We start from the raw sequence: 13,819 nt of genomic DNA on the forward strand, positions 1-13,819 counted from the left end.
GCTGGTTGGCATAAATGATTTGTGAGAGTATTGGAACTTTTGGCTGTTTTCATACTGATGAAATAAATTATGCTATTTGAAAAAATTCTGCAGAACGTAATACTACACAATCACATTCAACTATTTTCAAAAGTCTCAAAGAATATGCTGGGTATTTATCAAAGCTTTCTTTTCTTGACATGTATGGAAATAACCTTAACGTTTTATTTACTCTTCATAAATACAATGTATATATTATAAAACACTTGTGCACGTGTTTCAATCTATTCATTTTCTATAAATGTATAAGGTAGTAGCTAATAACTCTGCTGTGAACATATTTTCCCATTTGCTAACCTTTATGTATTCATATATTCTAAAAATATTTTTTAAATTCCATTACTAGTAAAAATATTGAATATATTTGTCATTATGTTACAATAAATGCAAAATACCTTGAAAAATTATATAAACAGAAAACTACATATGCAAGTAATATGAGGCATATATTTTCTTCTATTTATTTTTAATGAAAGAATTCTAATACATTATCTCTCAAGAAACAAAATGTAATTTTGCAAAACAACTTTGTATCGTTTGTCTTTAAGAAACAACCCACAAAAATTACTTGGTAGGTAGGACTTCTGCTATTACTCTTGTGTGAAAAAGACTGCACAATTAAACAACAATTTGTTACATATCTCCCTAACAAGAGGAGCAAACTGATACTATAAGCAGCCAGAACAACATAATTAAAATGGATTTCCAAGTTTATATTAATAGAGCAATAAGTTAATTAAAATCAAGATCAACTAAACTTTCTATTCAGTTTAGACAGCCCAAGAGAAAAGGAACTCTAGTTTAGAGACATATGTGACTCTTTGAGCTTCTGTCATCCAGGTGCCATTTCTGATGGTGCACATGTGCACTGAACAGTTGGCAAAGGAAAAAGATTACTGTAGATATATGTGAAGATAGTTTCTCTAATGATATAAAATACGTCTGGAAAGAGAGCAGGACTTCCCTGTAAAATGAAAAATTTCCTATGACTTTTTGTTCTTCCTTAGGCTCTGAATGTGATTTGAGTATGATTCTGTAAATAAAGGCATATACTTTTACTACTGATACATATGGAACAAAAATTGATTTAGTAATCTGTAAGCAATGGAGTTCACACATAAATTAGCTAAAACATCCAAAGAATTCAGGATCTGATTTCCATTTAATGTAAATGCACCAGGAATAGGTTGCCTGTCAAAGCAGGAAGATTTATAAAAGTATTCAGTAGATACATTATATTACATTGCTAGGTAAGGTTCTTTTCTTGATATTCTATAGAACTATTTAAAAAGATATTTCTGTAAACTGAAAATACCAGCAGAAAGAATTCAAGATGTTGTACTTTCAGTACTTCAGAAAGTATTGGTCCCGAGAGGTGCTTTTATAAAATCATTTCCGTATCATGCATTGACTGCTGCTCAGCTAATCTTCATCTGGCTCCAGATCTGGGTCAACATCTGAGGAGAGTCTGAGATAAAAGAAAGCATAGAAAGCCAGTAGGAGGGCCAATATAGCTGCAAGTACAAGGCCAACTTCCTGAGAGAAAAAAACAAAAGTAGACTTGAAATTAAGGAAATGATATTGGTTAACATTATCAGTTTCATCAGATAAAATGAGCATGTAATTCCACAGCCTAGAATGAATAATTTGAATCTAATATTCACATTCTTTTTAACACGTTTGCCATTAAGAAACTCATTTTGTACTTGATAATATCCAATGCACTGTCAAGTACACCAGTGGGTGAGCATTTCTATTATTATTTTTATTTAATTTGTTTGTGTTTTTCTAATAGTAAAATTAACATTTATACTTTTAATATATTTTCATAGTTTGGATATCAAAATATTGGGGTAAGCAATGTCATTTATGACTACAAAGTTTATCTGCTCTCTATTTGGTTATATTTAACTTTATTTCTTGCTTTAATAAATGTATTATTAGTTATAGCATTTAGACACAGATTTTTAAAAATTATTCCTTTTCTAATGGGAAGAAACTATTATAACCAGTTTCTAGATTATGCCTCTGTAAACATCTTTATTAAATATTATTTTGTTAAATCCTAAATTCCATGAATTTTAATGTGGTGGAACAAAACTGAGTACTTTAGCTCATGAAGCATGTTACAGTGTAATTTATCACAATGGTGAAGGATGGTCTTGGATATTTCTATTGGTAATTTAATATGAATATGTTAATCAATTATGTTGAAATAATAGCCAAGAATTTACTACTTAAGGAATGACATAATTCATATTATACCTCAAAAAGTCTATAAACTTTTAAAATATATACATATCATCAAGGAACTTCCTCAATATTAACATATCATTTGGTTAAAGAGCAAAAAGAACAAATAGTGCCAGTTAAGTATCCTAAAGGACTTAATATTCCCTTCTAACTTTCACTCATGTATCAACCCCTTTGTGGTATTATTTTATGAAGGAGCAATTTATTTGCATTTTCTGAATGCATTTTACATTCCATAAGAATGTAAAATCAAGAATTCAACACATGCCAATAAATTTTAAAAACATAAAATGAATATAGTTTATAATCAATGTGCAATTTTTACCTGAATGTTGAAATTACAAATGGACATGTTATACAGATTTTTAGCTTCATAATTACATTTAGACTTCCAAACTATGTAAATAAATATTAATAAAAACCATTTGGTTGAATGACTCAGTGTCAACTATTTTTGTAAGGTATGATTTATTCAATCTAATATATTAATATAATGTCAAATAAAAATGAATTTTTCTTTGTTGCAGTTGGAACACTTTGGCATCTCAAAGGGCATGGTAGCATCAGACAGGTTTCATTTATTTTCTTATTTCCACAGCTGTGCTCCCAGACCCATCTGGTTACATAGCTACCAATTTTAAAAGAATGTAATAAACAAGTAACACACGACAGCAAAATCCATCTGCTCTATATAGTGGACAACAAAACTGTTCTACAGCAGTCATCATTCACACTAGCTTAACACAAGAATAAAGATTTTGTTCCATGATGCTCATCTCATTGATAATCACCTCTAATTGGTACTTTTCAACTCCCTATCCTTTCAAACAATACTGTATCATCTTCACTGTACATTTTCAGAATATCCAGAGGCATGAAAAAAGTTTTTAAGGGAAGGAAGCAGAGAATATTCATAGAATACGACTTCAGAGGATCCATTAATTTAATTAAGTCTAGTCAATATATGGTATGGTGGTGGGGCTTAAGTATTGGTTGGGGAGGTATAGCAAATCACTTTTTTCAAAATGTTTCTATTCTGTTGAGATGAGCATTGTATGGACTGCATTTTTGGACAGTTAAAACAATGGTAAAATTTGAAAATACTGCTTTCAGAATATTGGTGACACTAATCATACCTTAGAGACCTGTGGGCATATATGGCACCCCTTGCCTCCTGGCCATTTTTAGTTTTAGATCAGAAATAACAAAAAAGAGCAAAAATAATGTCCCCAGTTGGCTCATTCCAAGGGGTTATTAGCAGGATCTGGATGACATTTGAATATTTTATTTATTAACAGATAAATTAAGTTTTTGATCCTAAATTTTTGATCTTTATTATTTTAATATGATTCTACCTTTCATCTAAACTTTTAAAATAAACTAACTCATTGTTTAACAAATGCGGATTATCTTTTTCCTTCTAAATACTAAGAAACATGGGACTCTGTAATTTAAAAATACTTTTAGTGATTTTGTAATTCTTGAAAAAATCTAATTGAACAAAAACCAAATAGCAAATATTAGTTGGACAGATATTTTTTTAGGTAGCACTCATTTAATTACTGGGGCATAAATTATGACATTTTGTTTACATTAGTAGAACAAAGCTCCTCAATAGAAATTAATCTGATATTTTGACAGTCATATTTATATCTTATTCTAAATCATTACTCTTCTCTCAAACTGTTTCCTATTTCTAAATATACATTAAAAAAAAAATGCTAGAAGCTCGTTAGGTAAGAGACCCTATTGTATAATTCTTTATATCTCCAGTGCATGATTTTCTCAATCAATACTGTTGAGTGTACATGGTAATGAAATATAGAAATGATTTCTCCTATAAGTTCCCCTGAGATGATCATGTCTTATTCATCTTTCTTTCCATATATTTTATAATGCTGTAGTACTTAATTTCTAAATTAATAACATAAATAATTTCTAAATTAATAATGAAAGATTAAGATTTATATAATTTACATACAAATTAGGATCTTCAGGCCAATGACAAACATCCAAGGAAAGTCTTATTTATATACATCAGTAATAACTACTTCAAAGAAATATTTTCTCAATTGGCTAACAATTCATAAATGACTTCTGTGTGCTAGGTTCAATGTTCAGTGTTTTCACTATACTTTTTAACTATCCTGACAACACTCTAAGGTAAATGGTATAATCTCTATTATACAAATGTGCCAGCTTGAACTCATGTAAGAATAAGAGGCAAGAGGCATTTGATCCTAGGCCTCTTTACTTTATGCTTAGTGTTGTCATTGCTGTAATTTTTCCATTCTATGCAGCTGTTCATATTTTTGTAGATTTAATTTATTTTAAGAGCATAACTATGATTCATTCTAAAGAATAAGTAATAAAATGATAACATATTCTAATATGGTCATCTTGTATCAACTAGATAGGAGTGAAACATGTTTGATGCTCATTACTCCCTAGCTGCTTCTCTGACATTATCAATATGGATAAAATTACTCACTGGGGAAATTAAATAGCATTAAATGGCAATTGCTAAAAGAAACTTCGTTATTTAAAACCTTATGCTAAAATGACAATGTAATCAAAGTTTGATGGCAAAATAATTAGTATGCCAGATTTAAAATGTAAAGCACCTTCATAGTTCTGATTCTAAAAAGTTCCACATCATTTTCATGGACTCTTCACATAAATTTTAAAGCAAACAATGTTTAAAGTTAAGGTTTTTTTCCCCCAAGATGATATGCTAGCTTATTAAAAAGGAATTATGTTCTAATGTCAATAGAAACTCTTCTATACAAACTTTAAATCGTAAATGAAATCTATGAAAAAATTCTTCTCATAAAAAGATAAACAAATTCTACATTGTTTTTAAAAAGACATAATTGCACTATAAGGTAGCCTGATCTCATTTTGAGAACATAGTTATTGCCTCAAATTAAAATAATGACAAAAATTATAAGAGCAAATAAAAAAGAGAATATGTATAAGAAAGTGGTATATATTTGTAGATGGATGGTCACACTATTTCTCAAACTCTAATTTATAGTTGCTCATTATATTGTGCCAAAAATGGAGTTTGCTATCCCAATATTTTTCTTAAAACAAACAAACAAAAAACCCCACATTGTGAAAGATGAATGTATGTGTCATACTGCCTTGATGGAAAATGACAAATAATGCTCTCATTACAAGAGACAACAATCAGGTAACCGAAAAATAACAAAAAACTAAGCACTGCTCTTAGAAAGGTCATGTCATGGAAATAATTTTAAAGATGATGAAATTTCAGATGAAATTAGAATACTTCAAAATATTAATCATCTTAAAAAGGCAATTTACTTTTTTTTTTTTAAATTAAAAACTGACACACAGCACAAACAGGATATTGTGTTGTGAAAACACAACATCACATGGCAATACTTGATCAAAATCAGCAATCAGGAGCAAAAAGAAGGCAGTGTTTCATGATCATAATAGCAAATTCTGGAAGACAACCAAATATATCATCTGGCAGTTCAACAGCTGTTACAGCTTGGTAGTAATACCTTGGCATTTGCAATAAGCTATAACTTAGAAAAACTGACTTTTCATCTGCCAGATAAAAATCAAAATCTCCTTTTAACATTTTAATATTTAAATAACATATAAGTGCTAGTCACTTTAACACATTTGACAGTAGAGCCACCAAGTTAATTTTTCTATTTATAGTTTAATTTGACTCTAAATTCTTGGCAAAAAATTGACATTGGTAGTAATATAAATGTAATTTTGTTGAATTTAATTGTAACTTCATTCTCAGTTGCATTTATCCCTCTGAAGCAGTTTTTGAAAAGAACAAGTTTAGTAACATCATTAAAATTTCATCTTGGAGAGTACAGACAACAATAATACAAAGTAAATTTATATATATTAATAACCTAAGTATATATAATTACAACTAAAATTTAAACCACTATGAAATAAAATTTATTGAAAATAAAAGTTTTCAGGCACATAAATAATTTAAATGGATATACAGTAGCTAGAAAAAAAATAAATTACAACTTTTAAGTATAATTGGCTCTTACGAGTGACCTTGTTTTATTTTAAGACCTAGCAAAATCTCAGGATATGAAAAGGATGTTTCCCAATAAGTAAATTTTTTATTAAAACCTTCGATTCTGGCATTAAACTTAGATTTTGAAATGTCATAAAACATTGAGAATGAAACATTTATGCAATCCAGGCTTAGAAAGTAAAATGACATGCATATATGAAAATTTAAAGTTATCAAATACAGGTACCTTTATGCCTATTGCTGTTTTCTTTGCTTCTGCTTTTAATTTGGTTGCTCGTAAAATAGGTTTGGTTTTTTTATAATCCTGTTTACCTAGAATGAAATAATTTCAGACAATGAGCTATACTTACATGTAATTCAAATTTAACAGCCATATGAAATGTCAAAGAATATTTAAATAGAGTAAAATTGGGACACAAAGTTGCAAAGCAGTTCCTAGTTATGGAAACCATAAATTTATCACCCTCAGGTCAACTTTTCCTCCTCTCTTACTTTTTCAGAAAGAAGATTTGACAGACATTTTTTATTTGCTGTGCAGTGAATATTTAAAAAATACATTTTAGAGGATAAGATGTTTAAAGTACAGAGAGTAAACCTTTTGGAAGCATTTGGAAACAAATATGTAAAAAAATGAGTATATGTAAGATTCAAGTAGCAGGTAAAGTTAACTTTGTTTTTATAATTGAAGAATAACAGCTTATTAAAAATTTACTTTTATTATGGATATATTAAGAATTTAAATAATCAATTTGAGAAATATCCTCAAGTTTTCCCCAAATAAGAAACTAAAGATAGATCTGTAAATAATTAACTTGTGGTCACTGAATTCATTAGAGAAAATATGTATTTAACTTTTATTTGCTCTTAACAGAGCAGAGTAAATATGGCTAGATAAAAGATATAGGATAGCTACATTTGGATATTAGTTTCAATCTCTATCACATTTCAAAGCCAAAAATGAACAAAACTGAATTAGTGTAACCAAATTTCCTTTTTGTATACCATTTTGTGACTCCACTAAGAGCTATTACACTGCCTACGAAGAAAATAGGTTTTAAGACGATAACGACAAAAGCATTGACTAGAATAAAACACATTTTTGTTAAACACATTCTTAACTAGAACTGAGTCAAATGAGTCTCAAATATAATAGTATAATATCTCATTCTGATTACAAGTTAACATTTAACATATAATCTCTTCAGCTATTTTATATTGTCATACAGCCTTGTAGTTTTCATCTCAGTCCCTTTCCTTTCAATGATCAGTTCTTTTCCAAAACTTACTCCTTTATTTCCCTTATGTAATTAATATAACTTCTAACTTAAATTTCCACATCTTCCTCACACTGAAATAAATCCAAAGCAGTGGATTTAAACTAAAATATATCATTAAAATTCAATGTGCAATACATTTCTTAATGTGTCTGTTAATGATTCAAAAGTATGTTTGAAATTTCATATAGATTTTTAAAATTAGAAATGGCAGAGAGAAGTGAGTCAAATGGATGAGAGTAATGAAGAAATGTTATAGTTGTGTTCATTAGACACATAAAAGTGTTTGTTTGGCTGAGGAGGTATTTTTTTAAAAGTGTATACTGAGAGAGTACTTTTGACGTCCTCAGGAGGCTCCATCTTCCTGGCTTGCAAACTGTTTACCTGAGTAAAATTTACCCTTTTACTGCATCAAGACTGGGGACTCCTGTTGGCTTTAGGTTGATGCCAGTGACATTTTACTGAGTTTCAGTGTTGCAGTCATCGCTAATGTGGAGAGTGAGTTGATGGGGAGTTTGAGACTTTGCTTTCCACATAAGAAGTCCTGCAGAGGAAACATTTGCTCCTTCAGGACCAGAGAACAAGTATCCAATCCAGGATATCATCACAATGCATTACTGACTATGCTTCCTTAGTCCTTTCCAATATGTGACAGTTTCTCAATCTTTCCATGATTTTGATACTTTTGAAGAATACTATTCAGGGAAACATGGCAGAGTGAGAGACGTTCCCAGATCTCTACCTTGAAATAACAATAAGCTGAACATCTAAAACTCAACGAAAAACACCCAAACTGCACACCAGCACGTCTGAGCGTGGGATCTGCACGTAAGAGTTACCACAGGTCAGAACTCCGGATGTCAGGCAGCGGACTGGGAGTAATAAAGAAGCTGCCTCTCGCAGCTGCTGGAGCTCCTTGATGTAGGAGGAGGAAGGGAGAAGGATCGGTGAGTTCCAGCAGTGGGTTCCCGAACATGCCTACATGGGATAGCTGTGAGCTCTCCGTGGCCAGCTGGTTGCAAGGCAGGCATCAGGGCAGAAAGCAGAGAAGCGGGATGGGACCACAGAAGAACAACGGCTGACTTTTGCTGCTGTGGTTGCAAAACCGAGGATAAGCCGTAGCCCCCAACCCCCAACCCAGAGGCCCCTCCCCGCATACCCTCTGAGACCAATAGCCACAGAGCCCCAGGAGAATCTGAGCAAACACTGCTGAGACTGTCGCTAACAATGACAGGGACTGAAATTGAAGGTAGCGAGCATGATTAAATATCTATTAGAAAATTTAAAAAGCGTTATTAAGACTTTATATAAAGCAGAGATCCAAGAGGCTTAGATGCCACCTACTGGAAACCCCAAAAAGAAAAAAAAGAAAAAAAAAGCACCTTTTTTGCAACAAGCTAAAGAGAGACCTTTATATAATATATCTTTCTGGAAAAACAGCAGAATGCACTTCTATTAATGTTCAGATGGAGAAATAGTCCATTAAACACCATGAACAACCAAGGTGACAAGGCATCTCAGAAAGAAAGAGAAAAATCTCCAGAAAAAAAAGCTAAGAGACATAGGAATATGTGACTTGAGTGACAGAGAATTCAGGATGGTACTTCTGAAAAAACTCAATGAGATCTAAAACAACTCAAATCAACAATTTCAGGAAGTGAAAAAACAACTAGATAACAAGAGCAAGGAGATTGAAACCCTCAAAAAGAACCAAATAGAACTTCTAGAGATAAAGAACACACTGCAAAAGTTGAAAAATGAAATAGCAAGCTTGGGAAATAGAGTCAACCAAATGCAGGAAAGGATCAGTGATATCAAAGACAGAAATCTAGAAATAAATAAGAAGGAAGAAGAGAGAAACTGAAGAATGAAAAATGATAAAAAAGAAATTCAAGAACTAGCTGATACCATCAGGAGAGGAAACATAAGAATGATGGGTATTATTGAAGGTAAGGAAAAGAAACAGGGATTAGAAAGCATTTTCAGACAAATAGTTGATAAGAATTTCCCAAATCTAAGGAATGAGCTGGAGCTTAGAATTCAAGAAGTCAACAGAACACCCAATTATCTCAACCCAAAAAAACCTTCACCAAGACACATTGTATTAAAATTATCAAAAATCAACAACAAAGACAGAATTCTCAAGGCAGTCAGGGAGAAAAAAAATGGTAACTTATAAAGGTAAACCCATTAGATTATCCTCGGACTTCTCGGCACAAACCTTACAAGCCAGAAAGGAATGGAATCAAATATTTAAACTATTAAATGAAAGGAAATACTAGTCTAGAATAATGTATCCAGCTAAGCTCTCCTTTAGATATGAAGGAGAAATTAAGACTTTTCAAGACATGCAAAAATTAAGGAATTTTTCACTACAAGGCCTGCACTACAGGAAATACTGAATGCGGTCAGTTCATCTAAAACAAAATGACCAAAAAAAAAAAAAAAGTACAAAATTAGGAGTAAAGTGACTATTGGGCAAATAGAAGCAGAGGAGTGCAACCCTTACTAAGAAGAGGGCATTATAAGCTTAAATAATAAGAGAATTGTTATAACAAGATAGTAATGAATGTTCAGCATATATAGGAACAAATTGAGATAACAATGGCTGAAAAGGAGGGCATTCAAAGATCCAAATTTGCAAAGAGGAATGAAGATAAGGCACGTGCAGAAGAAAATGGAGGTCTGTATATATATAACCATCCTTTACATATTCATAATGATAACCACATCCCCAAAATTCAGAACCATTGTATATAACATAAAACATGAAGGACCAGAGGGAAAACCCACAAAAGCCAACCAAAATAAAGAAAACAGAAGCACAAGGACAAGGAGGCAATGGAAATACTGAGCTACCAGAAGGCAAAAGATAAAATGGCTATAAGAAGACCTCATATTTCAATAATCATCCTAAATGTAAATGGACTAAACTCACCAATAAAAAGGCACAGAGTTGCAGAATGGATCAGAAAACAAAACCTAACCATATGCTGACTTCAGGATATCTCAACCCCAAAGACAAATATAGACTCAAATTGAAAGGGTGGAAAATGATATTTAAAGCAAAGGGCATTCAGAGAAAATTGGGAGTAGTGATATTAATATCAGACAAAATATACTTCAAAATAAAAAAGGTAAAGAAAGATACTGAGGGACACTTCATAATGACAAAGGAAATCATGCACCAAGAAGACATAACATTTATTAATATCTATGCTCCCAATCAGGGAGCCCCAAAATATGTAAAGCAATTACTAACAGAACTAAAGGGAGAAACAGACCAAAACACTATTATAGTAGGGGACCTAAATGCCCCACTGTCGGATATGCACAGATCATCCAAAAAGAAAAATCAATGAGGAAATATCCTTAAATGACACATCAGACCAACTGGACATAACTGTCATATACAGAACCTTACATCCCAAAACAGCTGCTTATACATTCTTCTCTAGTACACATGGAACATTCTCAAGAATCGACCACATACTGAGACACAGAAATAGCCTCAACCAATATAAGAGGGTCGAAATCATACCAACCATATTCTCTGATTATAATGCTTTGAAACTACAGATCAACTGCACAAAGAAATCAGGAAGAACCACAAATACATGGAGATTAAGCAACATGCTACTGAAGAAGAACTGGGTCAGAGAATAAATAAAAAGAGAGATCAAGAGATACATAGAAACGAAAGCTAATGATAGTACAACATATCAAAACTTTTGGGACATGGCAAAAGCAGTCATAAGAGGAAAGTTCGTATCATTACAGGCCTATCTCCAAAAACAAGAACAAGCCCAAATAAACAACCTAACACTTCATCTTAAAAAACTAGTAAAGGATAAACAAATGCAGCCTAAAGTCTGCAGAAGGAAAGAAATAATCAAAATTGGAGCAGAAATAAATGAAGTTGAAAACAAAAACAAAAAGATAGAAAAAATAAATGCGACAAAGAGCTGGTTCTTTGAAAAGGTTAATAAAATTGACAAACCCTTGGCTAGATTCACTAAAGAAAAAAGAGAAAGGACACAAATAAACAAAATCAGGGATGAAAGAGGGGAAATTATGACTGACATCACAGAAATACAAAGGATCATATAAGAATACTATGAAAAAATATATAACATCAAATTTAATAATCAGAAAGAAATGGACTGGTACTTAGAAAAATACAATCTTCCTAGACTGAATCAAGATGATCTGGAACATCTAAATAGACCGATCAGCAGTATGGAAATTGAAACAATCATCAAAAAACACCAAAAAGTAAAAATCCAGAACCAGATGGCTTCACCAGTGAATTCTACCAAACATTCGAAGAAGATTTAGTACCTATTCTCTTCAAACTTCCAAAAAATAGAAGAGAAGGCAATATTTCCCAACTCATTTTATGAGGCCAATATTACCCTGATACCAAAACCTGGTAAAGATAACACAAAATAAGAAACTACAAATCAATATCTCTCATGAACACCAATGCAAAAATCCTAAATAAGATACTAGCAAAATGAATACAGCAACATATTAAAAAGATTACACACCATGATCAAGTGGGCTTTATCCCAGGTGCAAATCAATTAATGTGATATACCACATTAACAAATTAAATAATAAGAATCATATGATTATATCAATAGATGCAGAAAAAGCCTTTGACAAGATACGGCATCCATTTATGATCAAAACACTTAACTAAATCGTTAGACAAGAAAGTACCTTAACATAATAAAGGCCATATATGACAAATCCTCAGCCAACATTATACTTAACGCTGAAAAACTAAAAACCTTTCCTTTAAGATCAGGAACAAGGCAAGGCTGTCCACTATTGCCATTATTATTCAGTATAACACTGGAGGTCCTAGAGAGTGCAATCAGACAAGAGAAAGATATTAAAGGCATCCAAAGAGGAAACAAAGAAGTCAAACTGTCACTTATTGCAGATGACATGATTCTCTATATAGAAAACCTTAAAGACTCCACAAGAACACTATTAGAAACAATAAGCAAATACAATAAAGTCTCTGGATACAAAAGCAATGTTCAAAAATCCATAGCATTCTTAGATTCTAATAACAAAGTGTCAAAAAAAGAAGTGAAAAAAATAATTCCTTTTGCAATTGCAACAAAAAGAATAAAATACCTAGGAATAAATCTAATGAAACAAGTGAAGGACCTATATAATGAAAACTGTAAGACCCTATTAAAAGAAATCGAATAAGATACAAAGAAATGGAAACATATTCCGTGTTCTTGGATTGGAAGAATCAACATAGTTAAAATGGCCATGTTACTTAGAGCATTATACAGATTTAATGCAATCTCAATCAAAATCCCATCGGCATTTTTTAAAGAAATAGAACAAAAATCATCAGATTCATATGGAAGCACAAAAGACCCCTAAGTGCCAGAGCCATCCTGAGAAAAAAGAACGAGGCTGGAGGCATTTGCCCAACTTCAAATTATACTACAAAGTGACAGTAATCAAAACAGTATGGTATTGGAAGCAAAACAGACACATGGACCAATGGAATTGAATGGAGAGTCCAGAAGTAAACCTATATTTATATGGGCAAATAATTTTCAACAAAAAAAGCCAAAAATACACAATGGAGAAAGGGAAACCTCTTCAATAAATGGTGCTGGGAAAATTGGAAGGCCACCTGCAAAAGAATGAAATTAGAATGTGTCTATCACCACACACCAAAATTAACTCAAAATGGATTAAGGACCTCAATATAAGACCTGAAACAATAAAATGCATAGAAGAAAACATAGGAACTAAACTCAAGGACCTTGGACTTAAAGAGGATTGTATGAATTTGATCTCAAAAGCAAAGGAAGTAAAGTTAAAATAAATGAATGAGACTACATCAAACTAAAAAGCTCCTGCTCAGCAAAAGAAATTGTCAACAAGGTAAAGAGACAACCATCCAAATGGGAAAATATATTTGCAAGCAACACCTCCGATAAGGGCCTAATATACAAAATATACAAAGAAGTCATACAAGTCATAACAACAAACAAACAAATGATCCAATCAAAAAATGGGCAGAGGATCTGAACATACATTTCTCCCTAGAAGACATACAAATGACTAACAAATATTTGAAAAGATGCTCAACTTCATTAGCTATTAGAGAAATGCAAATCACAACCACAATGAGATATCATCTCATACCTGTTAGAATAGCTAT

At 31.8% G+C, this 13,819-nt stretch overlaps 1 protein-coding gene across 6 annotated transcripts in view; it reads right to left on the reverse strand.

Moving 5' to 3' along the window:
* Nucleotides 1-472: 472 nt before the first annotated feature.
* Nucleotides 473-13,819, reverse strand: part of TRIQK (triple QxxK/R motif containing) — a 102,310-nt gene continuing 88,963 nt past the window's right edge. For all 6 annotated transcript variants that reach the window (XM_039877108.1, XM_039877104.1, XM_039877106.1 and 3 more), the window contains 2 exons: nucleotides 6,567-6,652; nucleotides 473-1,575 (listed from right to left, as the gene is read on the reverse strand). In XM_039877108.1, coding sequence (XP_039733042.1) covers nucleotides 1,462-1,575; nucleotides 6,567-6,652 — 200 coding nt within the window. In that variant the 3' untranslated portion in view covers nucleotides 473-1,461. The remainder of the gene's footprint in view (nucleotides 1,576-6,566; nucleotides 6,653-13,819) is intronic.

This window comes from Pteropus medius, unplaced genomic scaffold (assembly GCF_902729225.1).
Source record: "Pteropus medius unplaced genomic scaffold, Ma_sr-lr_union100, whole genome shotgun sequence".
NCBI lineage: Eukaryota > Metazoa > Chordata > Mammalia > Chiroptera > Pteropodidae > Pteropus > Pteropus medius.